General features: G+C 29.1%; 2 protein-coding genes across 4 annotated transcripts; both read right to left on the bottom strand.

Moving 5' to 3' along the window:
• Positions 1-1,896: 1,896 nt before the first annotated feature.
• LOC123305718 lies at positions 1,897-12,297 on the bottom strand. The gene is made up of 5 exons (XM_044887512.1): positions 12,271-12,297; positions 3,652-3,806; positions 2,983-3,149; positions 2,199-2,376; positions 1,897-2,138 (listed from the first exon to the last, which is right to left on the bottom strand). Exons 1-5 carry the CDS (start codon positions 12,292-12,294, stop codon positions 1,931-1,933), a joined length of 732 nt encoding a protein of 243 aa, XP_044743447.1. The 5' UTR covers positions 12,295-12,297; the 3' UTR covers positions 1,897-1,930.
• Positions 12,298-14,589: 2,292 nt separating this feature from the next.
• LOC123305146 (nucleolar protein dao-5) lies at positions 14,590-20,504 on the bottom strand. 3 transcript variants are annotated; one of them, XM_044886776.1, is made up of 5 exons: positions 20,335-20,503; positions 19,909-20,190; positions 18,473-19,600; positions 16,045-16,128; positions 14,590-15,366 (listed from the first exon to the last, which is right to left on the bottom strand). In XM_044886776.1, the coding sequence occupies exons 1-5, from the start codon at positions 20,434-20,436 to the stop codon at positions 15,211-15,213; spliced, it is 1,752 nt and encodes a 583-aa protein (XP_044742711.1). In that variant the 5' UTR covers positions 20,437-20,503; the 3' UTR covers positions 14,590-15,210. The 3 variants fall into 3 exon arrangements, with proteins under 3 accessions (XP_044742711.1, XP_044742710.1, XP_044742709.1); XM_044886775.1 differs by lacking the exon at positions 16,045-16,128 and adding an exon at positions 15,493-15,866 and having other exon boundaries at positions 15,287-15,366; positions 20,335-20,504; XM_044886774.1 differs by lacking the exon at positions 16,045-16,128 and adding an exon at positions 15,498-15,866 and having other exon boundaries at positions 15,287-15,368; positions 20,335-20,504.
• Positions 20,505-23,208: the final 2,704 nt, after the last annotated feature.

Here is a 23,208-nt window from a genome sequence, read left to right as displayed (position 1 = left end):
ATTGTTTATTTTCACTTATTTTAATAAATTTTTTAAACAAAAATTTCTTTTACAATTTTGGTCAAGGGGCTTAATGTTTTTTTATTTTTCTTAAAATCATTGAAGAATATCGAGAACCAGTTTTTACACTGGATACATACACAATACATTTGAATTTCTGTAACATGTATTGCATAAAGTGAGCATTAAAGTATAATGGTCACTGAAATAAAAAACGATGGTAATGAAGTAAACAACGGTCGAATAACTGAAGAATAACATACTATGTTACGAAAACAGAGTTCTTTAAATCGTATAGAAACAGAAATAATCGCTTCTTAAATATTTAAAATTTTATTAACCACGAAATTTTCATCCACTCTTTTCGGTCTCCACGCTGAGAAACTAAAGTCCCTACCTATTTTTTAATTTTCCTCAGAATTCGATTAATTGCAAACCTAAATATATTTATATACACAGTGGAACAATAGTAATATGTGTATATGAGTATATTCTTCCGAGAAATTTTCTTGGAACAAATACACCTCCCCCCTACTTAAAAAATTTCGTAACCCAGACTTTTTAATTTAGGCAAATGTAATCGAAATCAATTCTAAATAAACCCAGTGGGTTGACATAAAAATTTTACCAGTCTGTGTTCCTTAAAAATCTTACGAAAGTGATAATCAACTTTATCTCTTCTATTCGTTGAGATTTATTCATTTTCTATTATTTATTTCGTTTTAAATATCACCTTCCCCTTGTAGTTTGTGACACTGGCTGCTTTCGATCAAAATCGCATGGCACGAGGAAAAGTAAAAAATCGCATGACACAAACTCAGATCTACAATCTACAAGGGCGATGGTCCAGGAGAGTGAGCTTCAATTTCTCCACAAACGATCGCTAGTTGTGCAGCAGCGATTTATCATGCTGAAAATGCTAAGAAAATTTTGAATTACTTAAATCTTTTGTCTCTGGCGTTGAGTTATTTCAAACACAAATTCATTATACCTATATTTGTGGATAATATTTCTTTTTTTCTTAAAGTTTATGAAAATAGACTAACTCTACAGATAGTTCATTTATAGTCACTGATGATCTGAGGTTTCCTCGTTAGGGATCGCCCGAGCATTTTGTTAAATTATTATATAATTTGGGAACCCCTACTTCTTCCTGGCAACCATTAATTTCCAAGAGAAAGTAAAGTATCCTAAAAGCATCATCATTTTTGTAAAGCGACGAAATCATGCCTGTATGTAAAAGCGAAATTTTTAATTATTTCTCTCTTTTTTCCGTGAGTTTTAATTATAAATACCGTTTTTAACTGAATTTTTTTAATTGAAAAATTATTTTTTGTTAATAATGCTTGAAATTTTTGTGCCGCAATGGCAAGAAGAAGTGAAGAGACCATTCAAAAAGTGAATTTTACCACAATAATTTATATCCAAAATTAGATAAGGTTTTTCATTTCACGATGTATTTCAAATCTTGAACGATTGAACGGATAAGGATATGGGTATATTATACGATACAATTGATATTTCAAAAACTGCTCATCAATATGCGAACTCAACTATAACAACACAAATTTTTTTGAATTATTTGTCTTACTGTGTTTTAGTAAATTCAGTCCTAATGACTAGGATGTTATTTTTTCCCAAACCCCAAAAAAATACAAATAATAAAGAAGTAACTACTATTTTTCAATAAATATGTATATAATTATTATTTATATTCTTTCTTAAAAAATAAACAGTCCTATTTATCAAAATATGTATAAAATTTATATTCCTAGACACATAAAAAGTTTGCTTTGTAGAAAAAATGACTCAATCTTAAAATCTGTAAAATTATTTTATAAAAACTAAATAAATAATAATATGTACAGTTTGGGATTCATTAAAATTATTTGTATAAAAAATTTCTTAAATATATATTTTTTTAAAAATATTATCCTTGTGGCACAACAGCGGCAATGGCATCCGCAGATGACGTATCCGAATATGATAAAGTATCTTTAGGTCGACATACACATCCACTTTCTACCAATACGTAATCTTGTCCGGTTAATGTAACTGGTCCAAGTGGGATTACTAAGAATAAATACGGTACGTATGTTTGAGTACATTCTCCACGTAACACGGAACATTCAGAAGATCTAGAAAGAAAAATTTTCAATTAAAAATTTTATACGATATATATTTTTGAAAATACATACTCGCAAACTTCAAAAACCACTTGTTGCAGTAAATCCGGGAATTTTTGAACAATTGTAACTGGTTGTCCAGATGTTAGAGAAACACCATACATTGGAGCTGTTGTATTGTAACGTGTTTTACATAATCTTTGCGATGGATTATTTGTTGGGCACTTTGAATTCATGGCAGCAGCTCGACCTAAGAAAAAAAACGGTATTTTATTACGTAATTTAATAAAATCAAGAAATCCTCCATACATACATAGAGTTGATGCTAAAAATATTTTTTTTAAATCTACAACCTTTCAAAAAAAAAAAACATCTTTTAAATATGATTTTCTTTAAAAATAGTTTTCAAAAAAAATTTCAAAATGAGAAAATTTTACTGCGTTATTAAAATTAAATCATAAATATTAATTTTTTAATTACGATTTAAAATATCGAACATAGGCGTGCTTATTTATTGAAATCTACCAGTTGCTGCTTAAAGAACCATCAAGCGCTCCCGAATAATCACGTAAATTAAATGTAATTTAGATTATTTAACTTTTCAGACTCACAACAAATATCCAATAATAAAATCACAATACATAGTAGAAAATTTATTGCCAGTTCATGTTCAAAATTATATGAGCATAAGAGTAATCAGATATATACATGCATAAGACGAGATATGCATGGTTTCTAGACTTTTAACCCACGGTAAAACTAATATCGATACAGCTAATTTGGACCAAAAGTATTAAGTAAAAAATAATAATATATCCGCCTGGGACCTAGAGACAATTTAAAATGTATATTATACCTTTTCTGATAGTTTCTACTTCAGTTTCGGCGTTTATATTTTCATAATTATCTAGTAACACTTGTCGCATTAAATTTGGATCAATTGTTTTTTGTGGTGATGATCGTCCAGTTCGACTGTTTCCCATCCATGGATTTGAATTTCGAAATGACCGAGCTACAGCTGCCCTACAAACAAAATTGAAAGATATGAATTTTATAATTACTCTTTACAAATAAGCAGAAAATAAAATATTGATGTTATTAAAAACAATATATTCATCTTTGGTGACATTTATTTAGTGGTAAATCGAGAACAAAATTTTAAAAAAATTTATGAATGTATGACGTCATCATTTAAATTTATTAAATATATTTTGTAATAAATAAATAAATTTATTAAAGAGTATAAGATAGAGGAGAGTCGCGTATACAGGCACAAATGCCATTTGGTATTTGGGTCCTGTAAATACTTCTGTAACTCTGCAAGGTTCCGCGGTTTAGGTTCAAGGTTTACTTTTATTTTTAGAATAAATTCTACATTTTACAACTTTAAATTTTATTTCTTGGGCAGAGCCACCACGTTTTAATAAAAAATTCACATTGCTAGGTTTTTGTTTTACAAATACCTTACTTTTTATTGAATAAGTTATTCGATTCAAGTTATTAAAATTTTAGTGCATTTACTTACATCGGATAAGGTTTATTCATCGGTCCTATACAATCTGCATTGTCAGTCATGGCATCGCCCCATAAATATTTCAATTTCAATCCATTTCCTTCACATTTTCCTGTTGAATAACTACTTAATGATACTCCTAATACAGTACTTAAAATTATGAAAATCTGAAACAAAAAATTATTTTAAGTTTTTATCAATACCTAAATAAATATGGATTGCTGAATATGATGAAACGGGGTATTTAAGTAATCTAAGGGTATTTAAATGAAAAAAATATTGCGCTCATGATACATATGCCATAAACTTAAAATAAAACAATGAAAACAAACAATTGACTGATTTACTTTTTGAAATACCATGTATAGACAGTGTTAATATAGGTCGTTTGCACGGATGGTTGAAAGGGTGAGAAATGTTATCCTTATATTTTACATAAAGTTAAGAAGCGTGCCATAATTTTAAATAATATTTTACAACAAATTTGTTAAAGCCACTTCCAAACATGAAAAAATTCTGTTTTTTGACATGTTTTAAAAACGAAAAGTGGGACAATGATAAAAGTTTTTCAAAACAATATGCCAGGGCTTAGAAGAAATCAGTTTAATATTAATATCGAATGATATTTAAAAAATTTCAGTGCGATGGCCCAAAAAGCTAATACGAAAATTTGGCCTCATTTTCAAGAAAAATAAGTAAGCCTATGAGTGGTCTCAACAAATTTGTTGTAAAATAATTTTTTAAATTTTGGTACGCTTCTAAAATTTATATAAAATTTATAGATAACATTTCTCACCCTTTCAACACTCCGTGAAAAGCGCCAAGGGGCGATCAAAACTTTTGAGCCATATAATTCTAAAACTATAGAAAGTAGAAACTATGGTAAAATTTTGTGCTAAAAATTTTTCCTTTAATACTTTTGTTTTGTATATAAAATTTTTGTATTTTATTTTTCATAAACTTTAAACAAAAAAAAAACTTTATCTTTATTTTACAATTTCATATTGTGTGTATTCCTAGATTTGTAAACTTAAACTAATAGTCTGTCAAAGCAGGCGGGCAAAAGCTAGTTTAAATAAAAGAAAATGTTATGAAAAAAAATACAGCTCAGTTTTAAGATGCAAACGTGTTCTATCTTCAAAGATTTAATAGTAATCATCTAATCGTTTTATGTTCTTATAGAGAAGACTGAAGAAAAATATTCTTAAATACTTTAAATTAACGGTATAAAATTTAAAAGTTGATAACAAACAACAATTACAAATTTACGTTAAATGCATATCAAACATTTCAACATTAATGGTATTTTTTAGTAACCAAGGTCATTGATCATACAATAGTGCCTTTGGACTTCAAAGAATGATGGATGTTTTTTTAAAAATATTATCATGTATAAAGAATTTCAAAATAGATGGAAATCAGTGTTTGTTTTTGACTCATGTGCAAAATATTTAGTATAATGGATAACACATACCAGCTGTGTAAAAAAAAGAAAAAACAGTAAAACTTCTTGGGTCAGAATTTCAGATTTATACAGAGACTATTTTACCGATATATTCTCTGGATTTATATCTAGCCATAGAAAGTGACACTTTTCTTCGAAAATAATACGTTGCAGTACAGCTAAGCCTGCTGGATGTGCAGAAAAACGCATAAATGTGCATTTACGTTAATATGTGAGGCCAATCAGGAAAACTTGATATCATTTTAAAATATAGAGACATCTCTGATTTTATTAGAATCAGTGGGCGCTATAGTTAAAACTCCACATTCTTGCGAAGTAGCACGAAGTCATTGCGCTCGCCTCATTTGTTTTTTGTGCCCAAATAAAGGCGAGACAAGACATTTGCGAGTATCATCTCCACATTCTCGTAAATAGTTCTATGCAAAAGTTTTGGTATGACGCACGAGCCATAGCAATGAGATTAATTAATAGGGCGGTAAATTGGTCACACTGTCTCGCTTGGATAAGAACGAAGTAACCGACTGCACCCACATCATAAATTTAATTGTATATTCGAATGTAGTTTAAAAATAAATAAAGATTAAAAATAATGATGTGGGTGACCTCCGTTAAAGATGGATGTCTTAAAAACGGAGGTTAAACCCCATTATACAAAATTATACCAATAATTATGTTGAGCAATGAAAAAAGTGACAAATGAGATTAAACTAATAGAATAATTTAATTTAACTAAAGTTTGTGAAAAAGTGGTTATAATGAAAGGGAAGTCCCAACAATTCCAAGCTATGAATAGTACTACCAACGAATACTCGAAACCGGAAACACATCATGCTACACGTCATAGCCGTGGTGAGAAAATTGTCCACAGTTTGAAAGATAAATAATTTTTTTTTTTTTTAAATAAACAGCATACTTTAATAACTAATTTGTTTAACTTTTGTATTTTAATAAACTCTTGAAGGATATTTCCTACACGCTCTCTTCAACGTACCATTACGATTAGTAGATAGTAGCTCTATGGATTCAAATTCGTGATCCCTAGATCAATAAGACTGTGCAGTGATTGGACGATAGCTTGCATGTTTGTTTATAATCTGATGACTTAAAATCGTTATATTATAAACTGACAGTTGGCCATTGTTAGTTTAATAATCTAACGAAAATAAACCCGTTAGATTGTAAATATTATAGTTTGTTCACTATCTATTAGTTTACAATCTGACTAGATTTATTATGAACGAACGATTCTTATTACAAAAGCCCGGTGACAGATACACAATTGATCTAACTGACCTAAGAATTTTTATCTAATTTTCAAATGGCACCACCTGTCAACCATGTTGGTCGTTTGTTAACAATCGTTTAAATTATTACGATAATAATTTTTATTATAAATATCATTTTATGAAATCGATAATAAATTTTTCAATTTAGGTATTAGTTTTTATAAAATGTCTTTTTGGAAGGAAGACCCTTAACGCGGCTTGTCATAGTGGTAAAGTGGTAGAAATCGTCACGTTTGATTTAGTTTACCCTAGTTGATTAAATTGCCTAATGTATTCAGAATCTCAAAATTCTCTAATATTTATAGATTTTCACATGGGGTAATGAGAACCCGCGGTTTCTCTTAGGCATAATGCAAAAATGTAGTTCAAACTTTATAGGAGCTTCCTTCCTAATTGGTCGTGATCTTCTCCTTAAATCTACTTCAAGTCTAATTAAGGTATTTATCTGCCAAAGTTTATCATTAGATTTGTCCTTTTAATGAGATGAATAGCCACCGTACCGTTTCATAATAGTAATGTCACACATGATTATGGAAGCATGAGTTTTTATCTAGCAAAGATTATTATTGTACTAATAAATCACTCTGTATTAAAAATGCATTATTAAAAGCTAGTTTATGTTTCTTTATAAAGAAAAAAACTTACTCGGAAATTAATTGTATTGCATTTCAATTCTTAAACTATGGTGGCATGGTTTTTTTTTATCAACCTCAATTGAAAGTAATTCAAGTCGCTATGAATTCAAAAAAAATTTTTTTTTTGAATTAATACCATTATTATATTCTGTAATCCATATATGGATACATTTATAATAACTTTCTATTATTGATTAAAAATATTAATTGAAGTAATTAAACTTTTTTAACGCCTTAAACTAGATCGATCATCTGTTATGTTTTTTTTTATATTTAGATGAGAGCGAATGTTTTTAGTTAATTGTTTCGTTAAATTAGAAGTAATTACAAATTGGTTATTATCAGTAAAAAAAATGGGAATATTTGTCATAAGTTGTCTATAAGCTTAATACTCATAAAGATAGCTACACATTTGTGATTGCAGTTACTTCGAAGAATTCAAAAAATTGTATAAAAAGTACGTTCGAATTTTGTTTCATTGAATTTTGAGAGTACCAACAGGTTAAAACTATTGGAAATCCTAATTTAAACTCAATTCTACAGACCCATATTATAGGGTTGAATTTACAATAATAAAATTTTAATTTAAATTGCTTTACAGATTATAAAACGACTAAACCGCTATCTACGATTGGTACTGGGAGTTAATCGTTTTAAGGAATGTATCTTGTGGTGCTTGTGGACAATGAAACACTTTGCTATACATCAGATATATTTGGTGTTTGAAAAATATACATTAATTAATACGTGTTTTAATGCCACAAGTATATCTGATATACAGTTCTGTTCCAATTTTAATGCCGCAAGATAGACGTCGCGTCGAGTTAATAAAAGATATAGCAAACTTATAATTATTTTTGATATAAACAGAATGTTTTTAAGCTTTTTCGAGAAAAAAGCTTCAAAAAAATGTTGCATTTATAGGCGCACATCTAACACAGACATTTAACTCGACTTTGTCTTTCAAGTTCAACGAATAGATATCTCACTCTGCTTCGTAACTATTAACAGATAGAAGAACACTTAAACTAAGAAAGTTGTTCTAATTTAAAAAGGTAACACTTTTTGTTGGAAACATTTTTTGGAAACCATATAGTTTGGGCAAAAAATGACTGCTTATTTCTGTATAATTTATGCATGTATAACACGCACTTAATCCATTTTTACCCGACTGCGCAACGACAAGGAGTGGTAATGTGTTTATCATTCTCTATCTGTATGTATGTATGTATATACAGTATATATGTGTGTTCCTATGCAGCTCGCTAGAGACCAAACGGGTGGGCCAATTTGATGATTCTCAGTTCAATCGATTAGTCTTAACCTTGCAAGGGTCACTGAAGAAGGTTCATAGAATGGTAGTAATGAAAATTCAATATGGTGATCACCAGACATCATATGGCCAAAAAGAACAAAAATGAAAGTCGACAAACTATGTTAAATGGGGTATCGTTGAATAGCTATTGATTAAACAGATCGATTTACGTAAGAGTTGATCAAATCGGCTTACGCGTTTGGCCCCTAGAGCACCAAAAAACCAAACATACATACATAGGCTGTAAATGAAAGTTGAGGTATTAGAAAACCCTAACTAAAAAGTGTAAAATAAAAAAATTAATTTAAAAAATCCGAAAAACCCGACTGCATTGAATAAAAATTGAAAAGAAAAAAACAATTTCAGTAGTTTACATAGCGGCTTTAACAAACGGGACCCATTATTGGGTAAATTTTAATTGGTCTAGATTAAATTGGATCCCGTCTATTAAAGTCGCTAGTACAACTAATGAACCTGTTTTTTTCTTTTCAATTTTTATTTCACGCAGTCGGGTTTTTTTATTTTTTAGTTAATTTTTCTCTTGCAAAAAGTAATACGCACACGGCTGATACAATATTTGTACGAAAAAATAAAACATCAAGTGAATTTACTGCTATTACAAAAATGACAAACCCTAAAATATTTTTTGCACAATTAAAATAATCATAATTTTTAAAAATATGATATTTATATAACGGATAAATAAATGATTGCCAAAAATATTATCATAAAATGTTCACCAACTCAGGCAAATCCAGTTTACCAATCAGATATACAAAAAAAAAAAAATATAAACATAAACTGGTAAGCATACCGCAGCATACTCCTATGATTTATTAATGAAAAATTTACCGTTTATTTTTGTAAATAAAAATGTATGTGTTTTGGAATTTAGAACAACAAAATTATGTGATTTTTATAATAAATCTTCCTTCACATAATTTTTTTGTGGGATGTAAGTAAATCCATTTCACATAATCATAATGGCCGTGCCATAATAATAACACTGACATACATTTCTCATATTAATAATAAATAAATACTTCTTGTGCATTGTCTTTCTATAAATATTTCCTTCGACCGCACTTTTTTTGTTGTGGTATTTTTTTCTGTTAGGGCAATTAAGGGCAAGTTTACACGGTATGTAATCGGTATTATCTTAGATAATTTTAATAAAAAACGAATATAATATTAATAGACTACTTCCTATGATCATTTGAATATAAAAACTTTTTTTTTCTTGCAAATTATTAGTTACGTACTATAAATATACTGTTTTATAATATGGTGAGAAACATATCATTGGTGTAGATAAGGTTCTTTTTTATGTAGAGTTGGGTCAGTGGCGGCATTTTGAAGCAAACTATTACAAGTATAACTGAAAAAACTGTCTATCGTTAGAAATTTTTTTATATGAAGAGTGAATTATTTTATTTAAGCCACACTTAGAACCATGAAGACTTCACGATTAAAATCGATTCAGTTTCAACCAGGAACTAAATCGTCTGGCACTAAGCAACACGAACAGGCAGAATGGAGAGGAGTTGATTGCATGGTAAGGATCACCAAAAACTCTCCCGCACCTAAGCTTCCCATTTCTAAAGCATTACGACAACCCGTGATATTAGTATTGTCTACTGAGATTTAGTAGGCATTCGAAGGGTTAAGTTGTACATAATGGCAACTTAACATCAGTTGAAAAGGATGATGGAGCTTTTGACCAGACATTGTCAATTGATCTACCATTTTCATAATGAATAGGAGCGGTTGAGGATTCGAATCCAGGCAGCCGCAGTTTAATCAATTATAATTAATAGGGAGGTAAATTGATCATACTGTCGTTGATTGGACAAGAACGAAGTAAACGACTCCACCCATATCATAAATTTAATTATATATTCGGATGTAGTTTAAAATAACGAACAAAATAATGATGTGGGTGGCCTCTGTTATAGATAGGTGCCTGAAAAAAGGAGGATAAATCCCATAATTATTATTATATTGGGCTCAAATAATCCCGCATGGAAAACGATGAAACATTTATTCATTTTATTTCTACTAATCAAAGCTTAGGAGAAAATCCCAGCAGAATAACGGGGGACTTCCTAAGTTATCTCTAGCTGCGATAGAAATCTATAATTTTACTTGCTCAGAAACGCGTCTTTCACTGGAGACGTCTTTGCCTTGAAATTACAATACTTTCGCAAGAAGGTCACAGAGATCTATTAATTTAAGAGCTAGTAACTCGATTGTGATTCTGCTTTTATTGTTTATTATTTTTATGAGTCAATTACTTTAATTTTCAATCGAAAATCTTTGCTCAAATTAGATAAAAACTCTTAGCATTACGTGAAAAAAGCACAAACTATCGAATAATTGTATTTGAGAACGAGAAAGATCTGAGATAGAAAGATAATACAGAACTTAACATTTATCTGAAAGTTTGTTGGATTGGCTAATATATTAAATATCAAGAAATTATCCTTTTGTTGTGACGCCAATGATATACACATGAATAAAGTAAATAAAATATCTTAATGCATTCTTATTCTGATAAACAATTTTAATGGGGTCTCTGATATCTGAAGGTACAGTTATTTCAATATATTTACACCGAAGTTACCCGTGAATTTCATAAAAATGCTGGAATACAATACTTTATGTTAGATATGGACAACAATTGGAAAAAATTGCTACTATATTTTGAGTTTTCCTATACATTGTAAATGTTTGTTCCTGAGTTAATTTAAAACTTGTTGAATTAACGTGAGAGTATTTTATAGTTATGTTCGAAACTAATTTATCCAACTGTTGAGTATCTAAGAATCTAAAGGTTCCTTTTTGAAACTAGATCGAAAATTGTTTCGATAATGTGTAAAAAAAGAATAAAATATGCTGTTGTTCTAAACTAAAGTTCCTTATTTTATTTCTGTGATTGGATCGAATGATCAAAATTTTCCAATTAAAATTGTTACAAAATTTACCAAAAGTCCCGGTTTCCGTAGAATGAATCGAAAATTTCCGATTCATTCAATAGGAATCAATTGGTATGTAAACGCAAAATTATGAATTTCATTGACTTAAGTTTCATAAAATAAATTTTGTAAATATTCTGTTTTATACCTGTTTCGCATACATATTTTGCTTTGACCTATAATTGCAAAAATCGTTTTTACAAATTTGACTTAAATACTTCCCACGTGAAGTTGCCTTTTATATTTTATCTTTTGCCAATCAATTTTCTTTTTTTAAATAAAATTTTGAAACTATTGAAATTTTTGTTAAATTGCACATCTTATTGCATTGACTATTCTCGCGAGAAGTATAATTGTTGCTACTTTAAAAAACTGGCTAACTAAAAAATAATCGATAGTGATTTTAAAAATTTCACACGTAGAAGTAATTAAAATTGAAAAAAAAAAAACACCGTTAAATTTTCAACACTTAAAACGTGCTCTGCAAAGTGAATCATCGAATAACCGGGTTTTAACTATCACACACATATTAATTGACCTAATACAATAAATATGCAGGCCTTATTGATTTATTATCTAATAATAAAACATAAATAATTAATTATAAATGATGTTTATCGATATTACTTTAGGTATTATTAAAATCTAGACCTATAAAAAATTGATTTTTCCCTTTCGATGTCATCAATCGTACAGTTTTTTTTTTAACTAAAGAAATCAAGAATTTTTTTGATAGACAGACATTTTAAATAGATAATGAAATATTCTTTTTGTCCGTCTGTATGGTCAATAGTCAACCAATGTTAATATAAGTACAGTTAACTTCTTACTTAAGGTCAATGATCAAAGAAAAAGTTTGCTTTGTTCACCCGAGTACTTAAAAAACGTTAGCTAATTTAGATGTATTGTTACAAAAATTTAAAAAAAAAAATTAATTTTAAAAATTAAGACTTACCTGTGGAAAATTTTTAGAACACATTGTAAAAAATTAAAGTTTTTCTTAAAATTTAATAATAAATTAATTAATTTTGTAATGATTTTTATACTAAACTAAAAACACTTGTATTTTGCATTTTTAAAGTTCACTATATTTACTGAAATTTAAAAAAATATTTTATGGTCATTATTTTTTGTTAAAAATAGTTTCAACAATGGGATGTTATCATTTGTTGCCTTTGACTATAATGTATTCTTCTTTTTTTGTATTTTGTTCTTAACTTCATTCAATACAAATCTTAACTGAAGAACTAATAAACATTTTCTTCAAATTTTCAAGGCTAATGCCATCTCCAATCAGGTATGGATGTGATGATGATGACTGCTAACTTGTTGAATGTGAATCAATGTATTTCAGTTTACAACAGTTCTGTGTCATACATGACTACCTCATAACTTTTATATTTAATTAAGTACTTGTTTCATTCACCTGTAATGTTAACTTTAATTACTGAGTCGATGCGATGGATTCGTTTGTTTTGTTTTATCAAATAAAATTTTGTTATTGTCGCTTATCGTTTTCAACTATTATAAAATATTCAAGTAATTATAAAATTTTTCTAATGTTTTAATTAGTTTTTGGAACTATTAGATAATGCATTTCTTAATATTAATATATTTGATAAGAAAAAAAAAATTATTCCCGCCAACTAGGGTCAATTATACATTTAGATCCATTTCACATCGCGCCAACACTCCTATAATTATGTATTCTGCCTAAAGTTATTTGCTACTAGAGTGTATCTATTGTAGTTTATTAATGCAATAATAAATATAAATTTTATACATATTTGCTTATTGGATAATGGATATACAGATTTCAAAGAGACGAACGACATAGAAAATATGAAGTCTCCTTTACGACGTATTGGTATATCCAGAAACAAAAAATTCGTGCTAATTTTCCCAATTTTCATTGTTCACACCCAGGTACTTTTTCTTATTCCACTGTACCTCTGGATTTGAACAATGAAAATTAGGAAAATTAACAGGATTTTCGAAAAATAATAGTACACATAGTACACATGTAGAATACGAATACCTATAACATACCCAAATTTCAAATCGATAGAGTGAAGGGTATAATCGCAGTGATTAAAATTCAATTGTAACTTGAATCCTTCTTATCTGGAAAACCGCATTTATTTATAAAAATTTGTTCTACCTATGAAAATATTAGGAGGATTTTTAAAAATATTATAAAATTTCATGCCTATCAAAAATGTTATTTATATATCACTTATTTTTATTAGTAATCCTATACATTTATATTACCTGTAATAAACGAGAAAAATTTTACAGAATTTAATTTCATCGAATTAGAAAATTTATTTTATAAAATTCTCATTATAAAAAAACAAAGAAAAGAATATTTTCTCAAATTCGAATCCATTAAAACAAGTTAAATCTACAAAATTTAAAAAACCTTTGACGTTTAAAACCAAAATTAAAGCCTTTAGCCGATAGGAAAGTCGTAACTCAATTTTTTTTTTCTCAATATTCTGTTAAATACCATCGAGAGTGTAAACTAAAGATGATATTAATCCAATTTTTTCAAAAATTGAAGTTGCGACTGATTCTTTCGGTTACAAAATATAATCTTTGATTAAAATTTAATATTTTCCGTTGAACATTATATTTTAATTCTTACCAATATATAAGTTGATGTATTTAATCTTTCCTGTATTTCCACATTATCATCAGGTTTTTTTTAATTAGGTAAAGAGCTTATGATCTACCTTCAAATGATCAGATTTCATTAAACAAGCTTCTAATAAAAAAAACAGATTGCGGTTGTGGAACCCCCGTTAGGAACGAAGTTACTAGTTATGCATATGTATCCATAACTAGTTTTGGATATAAATAGTACAAAAATGCAAAATTCGTGTACTATAATAAATAAAAATAATACAAACTAGGATAACATATCGTGGTTACCATGGGTATGGCACACACACACAACGTATATCTAATTTTCTTACGTGACGGTTTTTGTCAGTTTGCTCACCATGGCAAGCCGCGTTAAGGAACTACGTTCCAAAAACTCATTGAAACGGCAGTCAATAGTGGGAACCTAAGTTCCGAATATTGTGAGGACTTAAAATTTACACTCACCGAAATAAAATATTAACATGCGTTGCAAAAGAATAACATATTAATAAGTTAAATTTATAAATTCTACAATTTGAGATTTTGTACTTATTAAAATTTCGTACATTTTTATAAACAAAGTAAATTAATGAAGTAAAATAAAATTAAATGTAACAAAAAACACGGCTTCATTTCAAATTTTCAGTAATATATTTTTGAATTTCTTAACACAAAATATACAGCGCTTTACTTATGGCAATAATATACACAGAATTTCTTATAATCAGTAATATATATTTTTTAATTATCAGATATATAAAATTACAAGTAAATACTTTACAAAATTGTATTAAAAGTTCATCTTTCAGAGGACTTTTTCATTACCGTTTTCATTTACATTTATTGTATTTTCAAAACTGTTCTACATCTGTTGTCGCAAAATTTTAAAGTGATGAACTTACAAGTGCTGCCGGACTTATTTACCTCGAATGTAAGTAATTATCGGAATTGTAAAAATTTTCGCTTAATCGAAAATTATAGCACTTGTAAATCCATCAGTCTTACTAATGAATCAAGTATTCTTATAACAGGTGGAGAACAGTTTTAAATCCGAATGAATTACATACTTAACCACCTTTTGACGACTTAATATAATCAATAAGTAGGACTCAAAAAAAGAAAAACAAAATTAACATTTGTTTTTGAAAATAAATTACAGACTACAATAGTTTAAAAAATAATTGGTCGTTAGATCAAAAAAAATAAGATTATTTGTGCTAAATTACAGAACTAATCTAAAACTTATATTTTAGTCTTCAAATTTAATTGAATTAACGCTCATGTCAATAGTTCCACCACGATAAGAACCGCGTTTCTTTTTTGTCTTTTCATGACGAAACGATTTGCCACGAGTATGTTTTAAATCAAGGTTAGCTCGTTCACCCCACGATCCTCTAGCGTTTCTCTAAAATAATAAAAAAAAATTTTGAAATGTGTAATTTTAAATACATTATTAACTATTCTCTCTCACACATGCACACACCATTCACAAAGATCGAGAGGTAGATCAATAACTACTTAGATTAGTTACCTTTATTTCAACTAATCAAATGTAATTTTTTTGTTTTGAGGTGGACCGGAATTACTCGATGAATTATTAAATCCTCCAAAACTGTTTCTATCTTTAACAAAACCCCCACCCCTTCCACCACCACCCCCTCGATTATTATCGCGACCACCAAAACTTCGTCTATCACCACCTCCACCACCTCGACCACCCCCTCCGCGCCCGCCTCCACCTCGGCCTCCTCCGCCTCGACCACCACGGAACCCTCCCCTTCCACCACCTTCACGATCTCTATTAAATCCCCCACGTCCACCAAATCCACCTCCTCGTCCTCCACCTCCTCCCTCTCGATTTTTATTTTGCCAAGGTTTTTGTTTGAAACCATCATCACCTTCACTCTAGATATGAAACAAAAGAAAAATAGACAATTAGTTCAACTCACAAAATAAACAATGTAAACAACTTATAATTCAAGTAACAATTAAACCTCAACAACAAAAAGTCGTTGAAAAAAGCATAATTTGTGTTGAGGGCATTGCCTATTTTCCTTTTATTTCATTGAGGTTCAATCGTTACCTTTGCTTCAAATGAATTATCTCTAACACGTGGGTCAATTTCAATTTCTTCGTCTCGAACACGTCTGAATGGTGTATTTTTTGGCTATAAATAATTAATAAACAATATTGGAAAAAAATATCTTGAAATTCTTGTTTAAAAAACAAAATAAAACAAATAATTGACTGAATTTATAGTTGAAATACCCTGTATAGAAAATGTTGAATATCAGTGCTTGTATTATTTTTTTTATGGTAGAAGAGCTTAGAATACCAACAAAATTATGGAGGCCTTCCGGTCGCCATTTATTTGTTTTCGAAGATTCGAAAGCATTTTCTAGAACTTTTCTTCGTTTTTTAAGAATGTTTTACAAGACCACTAGTTGAAGCTACCTGCAAATTTTCAACTAGCTGTCTTTAATAATTTTGGAGAAAATGAACACGAAAGTTTTGTCCGAATTTGCGCCCTCGCGGATTAACAGTAACGTTTAAGAAAAAATGTTTCAAACGAAATTTTTTAATTTTTTATAAGGAACTTTTATTAACTCTAACGGAACTTTTGTTCTATCTCTAACGGTTTATAAGATAAGAACCTTGTTACATCCTAAGAACGCTATAAAAATTTCAGCTTGATATCTCGTATCGTATCGTTTTTGAGTTATCGAGATGAAAGACGGACAACCAGAAATGGACTAATTAGGTGATTTTATGAACGCCTATACAAAAAATTTTGTTCGTAACATCAATATTTTTAGGCGTTGCAAACTTGGAACTTAACTTACTATATCTTAATATATATTACAAATATACACGGTATAATTAGACAATTTAATTTTACTTTATTTCAACTAAAAGAATACGTACTATACTATAATTTAACGAGGTTATGAGTTATTGTGATCTTTTTCATTGAAAATAATTGAGTCAATATTTCTCTTATTTTTGAACACCAAATATATTTAATTTAAACTTATGCTTAAATCTACATTTGAATTTTAAAGAGTAACAAACATTTGAAATTTTGAACTAATAGGTATTGGATATGCATTAAAATTTAGCAGAAAATTTGTTTCCTTTTGAAACCGTCATTTTATGAAATTGTAAGTTATCCTTTTATTAAAAATAAAATTTACTCATGAACAGACCATTTCTTTTTTTGATGAAACCAGATTCCTTCCTTTTTTTTAGAGTATAATTTTTTGTATTTTAACCGAAGGTTTCCGAACACTCATAATTAAGAAAATCAAAGTTTCTGAATACTCACGATGACACTGAACTATTTAACATGACAACGGTGTAAGCAAATTAAGTTTCTATAGAAATTTAGTTGGTTTTTTATTATTTTAGTGGACTTTTGTACGAGCAATATTTTATTGTTAGTTTATAATATATTTGTAATCTTTAAAGTTTTTATTTTGATCGTACCGATTTATCTAAAATAAGATAAATTACTTGCAGGTAAGTTAGTAAGGAAAAAGAACTAAATTTAACATGTGCATTCTGTACAATACAGTAAAAATTATACAGAAATTATTTAAAAACAAGTGAAAACAAACCATTGACTGACTTAATTGTTGAAATACCATGTATAGACAGTGTTGATTACGCTATCGTTAGTTTTTTGGCGTCTCTTAAGTAAAAAAGATACCCACACACATGTAACTGACATTCCCCTATAATACATACTATAAAATTTGCAGATGAATAAATTTGCGCCCTCGTGGGTAAACAGTTATGTTTGCAAAAAAAATGTTTCAAACAAAAGTTATTTATTTTTATACAAGGAACATTTTTTACATTTAAACTTTCGTTCTAGCTCTAAGGGTTTACAAGATGGATCCTACGGACCCAAGACGCAATTGACCACCTATGTTGCTAATTTATTAACTCGGCCTCACTTTTTATATCCTAAGCACGCTGTAAAAATTTCAGCTTGATATCATTTTTCGTGTTTGAGTTATCGTGTTGACATGCAGACAACCAAAAATGGACTAATTCCGTGATTTTATGTACACCTATACCAAAATTTTGCTCGTAGCATCAATATTTTTGAGCGTTACAAACTTGGAACTAAAAGTAATATACTATGATATATTTCATATATACATGGTATAATTAATGGAAAAATAAACTTGCATGTTTTTTTCTTTTCAAATCTGATAATTTTTATAAATGACATGAGCATGATGTTTTTTCAGGGATGATTTACATTCCAGGACAATGTTCATCGGTACAACACAAACCGAATACGCTATTTATTATGTCTTACTACTTTCAAAAATTATGACGGAGAATTTTATAAAATAATAAAAAAGGAAGGTTTTCAATGCATTTTCAGTGTAATATCAAAGTATCGCGTTAAAATTTATGAATTGACAGAAAGTAGGAAAATAAATCTTCCAATTTATTTTTGCTAAAAATTCGTTAAATAAATTATTTTCATTGCTTACCTTATTTGTATCATTCAAATTGAAACTATCATTTGCTTTAACAAAATTACTATAAGCTGGTTTCTTCGACTGAGGTTCGGCGTTGTTGGAATCATCATCAAATTTCCTTTTTTGTCCACCTTTAGGTGTTGGTGGGGCAGAAGCAGGTTTAGACTCTTCTTCATCGTCAGAACTATCCTCGCTACTCGATGATTCTTTTTTCTTTGCTGCTGATGCTTTCACGGGTGCAGGAGCCGCTTTTTTAGGTTGCTCTTCTTCATCGCTAGAAGAATCGTCTGAAGAACTTTCTTCTTTGGTAGCTGGCTTCTTAGCTGGAGTAGCTTTTGCTGGTGTTGCTTTAGGTTGTGGTTTTTCATCTTCATCACTTGAAGAATCGTCATCAGAAGAGCTTTCTTGTTTTTTTGATGGTGTGGCTGCTGGTTTTTTAACAACAGGCGTTGAAGCTGTTAATTTTGCAGGTAATTTTACTGGGGATTCTTCTTCACTTGATGAATCATCAGACGAAGATTCTTCCTTCTTGACTGGTGTTTGTTTAGCTGGTGCGGGTGCTGTTTTTTTGACAGGTTTGGCATCTTCTTCATCTGAAGAATCAGAATCATCTGAACTTGAATCTTTTTTAGCTGGTGGAGCAGGTTTAGCACCAGATGCTTTGGTTGGAACAGTTGCTGCTTTTTTTGCTGGTGGTTCTTCGTCACTGTCTGATTCAGAATCTTCGCTACTAGATTTTTGTTTTTTGGGAACAGCCTTTGTGGTAGTTACAGTCGGTTTTTGAACAACTTTTGTTGTAGGTTTTTTAATTGTAGGTTCATCATCTTCATCGGAACTGGATTCTTCCGATGAACTATCTTTTTTGGCTTGAACTTTCTTTTGAATTTGTGGAGCTACTTTATTAACTGTGGAAGTTACTTTAGGAGGAGTTTCTTCTTCTGAACTGTCATCGTCGCTACTACTTGATTCGGCCTTTTTACTTACTGCAGGTTTGACGGGTTGAGGTTTTGCAACGATCTGTTGTGGTTTTTTAGATTCTTCGTCATCACTACTGCTGGAATCTTCGCTACTTGATTCTTGTTTTTTCGCTTGCGCTTGTTTAGGAGGTTGTGATTTAGGAGCTGGTTGCACTGATTTTTTCTAAATTAAAAAAATTATAACTTAATTACGACAAAATTATTAATTCAATAATTATTCAAATGAATAATTAACATGAACCAAATTAGACAAAGCCTTATTACAATCTTGGCAAAAAAAAAAAAGATTAAAAAATTTGTTTTATTTATACCCAATTGAAATGTGAGTGAATTTCAATCAATAAAATATTGAGAAACAAATTTGGTTAAATTAACATATTTAGGTTAAGTTGAATAATTCAACTTAAAATATTGTAATACAATAAACAAATAAAAATCGTTTATGAAACTTTAAATTAAAACTGAATATACCTGTGCTGGTTGTTCGTCTTCACTACTAGAATCCTCCGAAGAACTTTCTTCTTTCTTTTGTGAAATAGCCGGTTTTTTTGCTGGCAGACCATTAGCTATTTGTTTAGTTCCATTTACCAGTTTTTTGTTTGCTGGTGTATCATCTTCAGATTCACTGCTTGTTTCCTCACTGCTAGATTGTTCATCCTTGGTCGCTTTTAATTCTGGAATTTTCTTTTTTGCTGTTTTTTGATAATGTGATATAACATCTTTAATTGTGGGCGAACCTTTTGGTAATATTGGCTATAAAAAAAATACAATAAAACTCATTAATTACAATTTTCACAAACACGCGGATAAGTCCCACGTGGGGTACATTTTAATTACAAATCAACAAAATTGTTTACGCACGTGGGGTTAAAAACAAAAATTGGAAAAATTTCTTACCGCGTTTGTTTTCTTTTGAAAAACAGTTGATAAATTTTTATCTATTTTTAAAAGGTAATCGTGCACTAAAGCAGTGATGGATTTTTCGTCCATGGTTGACATGCTGCCAGCCGAAAAGAAGTTCTAACAATTCACAACGCTGTGTGCACGCATGAAATTACTAATGATTTAATTTTATCAAAATGGTAGCAGTGTTACCAACTAATGATTAAGCAACACTTGGGACTCTAAAACTCGAACTCTGCAACCATGAAGCTTATAAGATTCATGTGTGCAACTAAAAACGCTACCAATTGATTTTAAATTTTAACAGTTTTTGAATATTATTCGAAAGATACTTATTTAAATTATTTATTGTTAGAATTAGTTCCTTGTACAAATGTCATTTTAAGACAATATTGGAGATATGTAATTTCCTGATTTAAATATAGAGGCTATTTTATATTATACTCTAGTCGATAGGTAGGAAAAAGTGGGGTTCGGTGGAAAAAGTTTAGAAGTTAATGATACCTTAGAATGCTGTTCAGGGATGTTTAATTAACATTTTCTCATGTTTTCGACCTCGAGGACTCTGTGCGAAAAGAGGAGAGGGGAAAAAACATTTTCGACCAACCACCGGTTTTAAATACGCTTAAAATCCTCTACAATTTTCATCTTCCTTAACAAGTTCAAACTCCAAAATTATATACAACAACCTACCCCTCTCACTTCTCTTTTGTTTTTATTTTAGCTTTTTGCGTAACCCACTGTATTAATCCTGTCGCGGCTCTTAACATATGTTTTTACGTAATATTTTCTCTGTATTTAAGTCTCGGCGGATCTCGACGACTCATTTCCTATCTAATTTCATTATCTCCATGTATAAATGTAAAAAAATAAAACTAAATTTTTCTTTTTTCTATACATTTTTTTTTTAGTTGAAAACTTTTATTCATGTTCTTTTTTATTTTATTGTTTGTTTGAAATTTCGCCTGTTTGCATTGGAAAACAGAAGATAGTTATTTCCACTTTTTTATGAAGTTTTATTTATTATTTATTTTTACATAATTTATTTAATTTTCTTTGGCTAAAGCAGGGCTTCCTTAAACTATGGGTCGCGACCCCATTTGGGGTCGCGTAGCAAAATTCTGGGGTCGTGAGAGGTAAAAATACAATTTAACAGAAAATGTTTTTAACTTGTAAAATTATTGTTATAAAGATAAAATAACAATTATCGTAGATAAATATATCATAAAATCTACTTCGGAAAGATTGTTTGTACCTGCATTTCTTTTAAGAGTATTATAATAACTTGAATAACATTTACTATGAATTATGAAATGTTATTGGAATTAATAAAAAATATAAATTTATTTTTGTCAATCTCTAAAAGCCGAAATAATCCCGAGAAATAATTATCAACAAAATTTCTAGATATTATTGCTGAAGAAACAGCTTTAACACATATTAAATCCCAATATCGTTCAGCGAAAAAAAATGTTGAAGAGGTCTTACGTCCAGCAGTTTCAAACATTCCACCAAGATTTGATTTGTTATGCAATAAAAAACAGGCATATCCATCTCATTAAATTTTTAACTTATACTTTAATTGAATACTTACCACGCAACTACTGAATATATTCGAGAGAATTAACACGGTCAGAATCCACTTTTATTTTTGAAACTATAATAAATACAATTTTATAATTTTTCGTGCAATTTATAATTTTAGATTTTTGTATGTTTCAAAACGAATTCTAAACTTATATATTTTCATATGTATATGTATATTATTACCTAATAAATAAATCATCAAAAAATATTAATTTATTTTTCTTTTATATTTGTATGGGGTCGTCAAGAAACTCGCAATCATAAATGGGGTCGTGAATTACAAAAGTTTAAGAAGCCCTGAGGATATATCTAGCAAAAATTAGATTTTACGTACCACGTACCGAATGAACTTAGATTTTTTAAATAATATAAATGAGAAGTTTAGTAACTGCCGAATTTTGAAATAAAAAATATACTACCGAAAACAATACTCAACTTTTTCTATTTTCACTAATTAATTTAATGCAAATCATTATTTTCAAAATTTATCTGACACAGGACCCTTTATTAATAGAAAGAGGAATGGAATGGTGACAGTTGAATTTGGATTCAATAAAAAAATTAATTAATAATTTTTAGAAATAAATATATTTAATAAAATTAACAATAAAAATAATATTGCAAAAATTAAAATTAATTTGTTTATAATTAAGAACTACTAGTACAGTAAAAAATGTTACAAAAATCAGCTAATAAAGGAAAATGAAAGGAACCACTCGCATTTGCTAAAACCTCATCTAATGTGTTTCTTAGGTGTCAAATATCATTAGTAACGCATGAATTATTGGCTCAAATGTATCTTTTTGTTAATAAACTATAAATTTCCAATTCAATGAAACGATCAATGGAAAAGTTCACTTAAAAAATTAGTAATTGGGCAACTTGTATAGCGGAAATGTTTAGAGTTTGTCAAATAATCGAGAACTATTATACATGTATAACGTATACGTAATTCAAGTTGCCTATTTATTAATTTTGCAAGTCAACTTTAACCGTTTCATTGAATTAACAATTAATTGTTTATTAACAAATAGAACTTATGCGTTACTAATGATATTTGACACCTAAGAAACATATTCCATGGCGTTTTAACAAAATGCAGCCGATCTCTTTCATTTTCCTTTATTTGTAACATCTTTAACTGACCATAACTACTTATTACAAAAATTTCTTAAATTCAAATCACTATAAACAAATGCTTTATATATGGTGTTTCCTAAATAAGTATATAAAATCTAAGAACACATTTTTGAGCCAATTTGTTAACAAAAAGTTCGTATA

Source organism: Chrysoperla carnea, chromosome 1 (assembly GCF_905475395.1).
Source record: "Chrysoperla carnea chromosome 1, inChrCarn1.1, whole genome shotgun sequence".
Classification (NCBI taxonomy): Eukaryota; Metazoa; Arthropoda; class Insecta; order Neuroptera; family Chrysopidae; genus Chrysoperla; species Chrysoperla carnea.
Note: the sequence above shows the minus strand (reverse complement) of the source record. Positions and strands in the feature narration are given on the sequence as shown.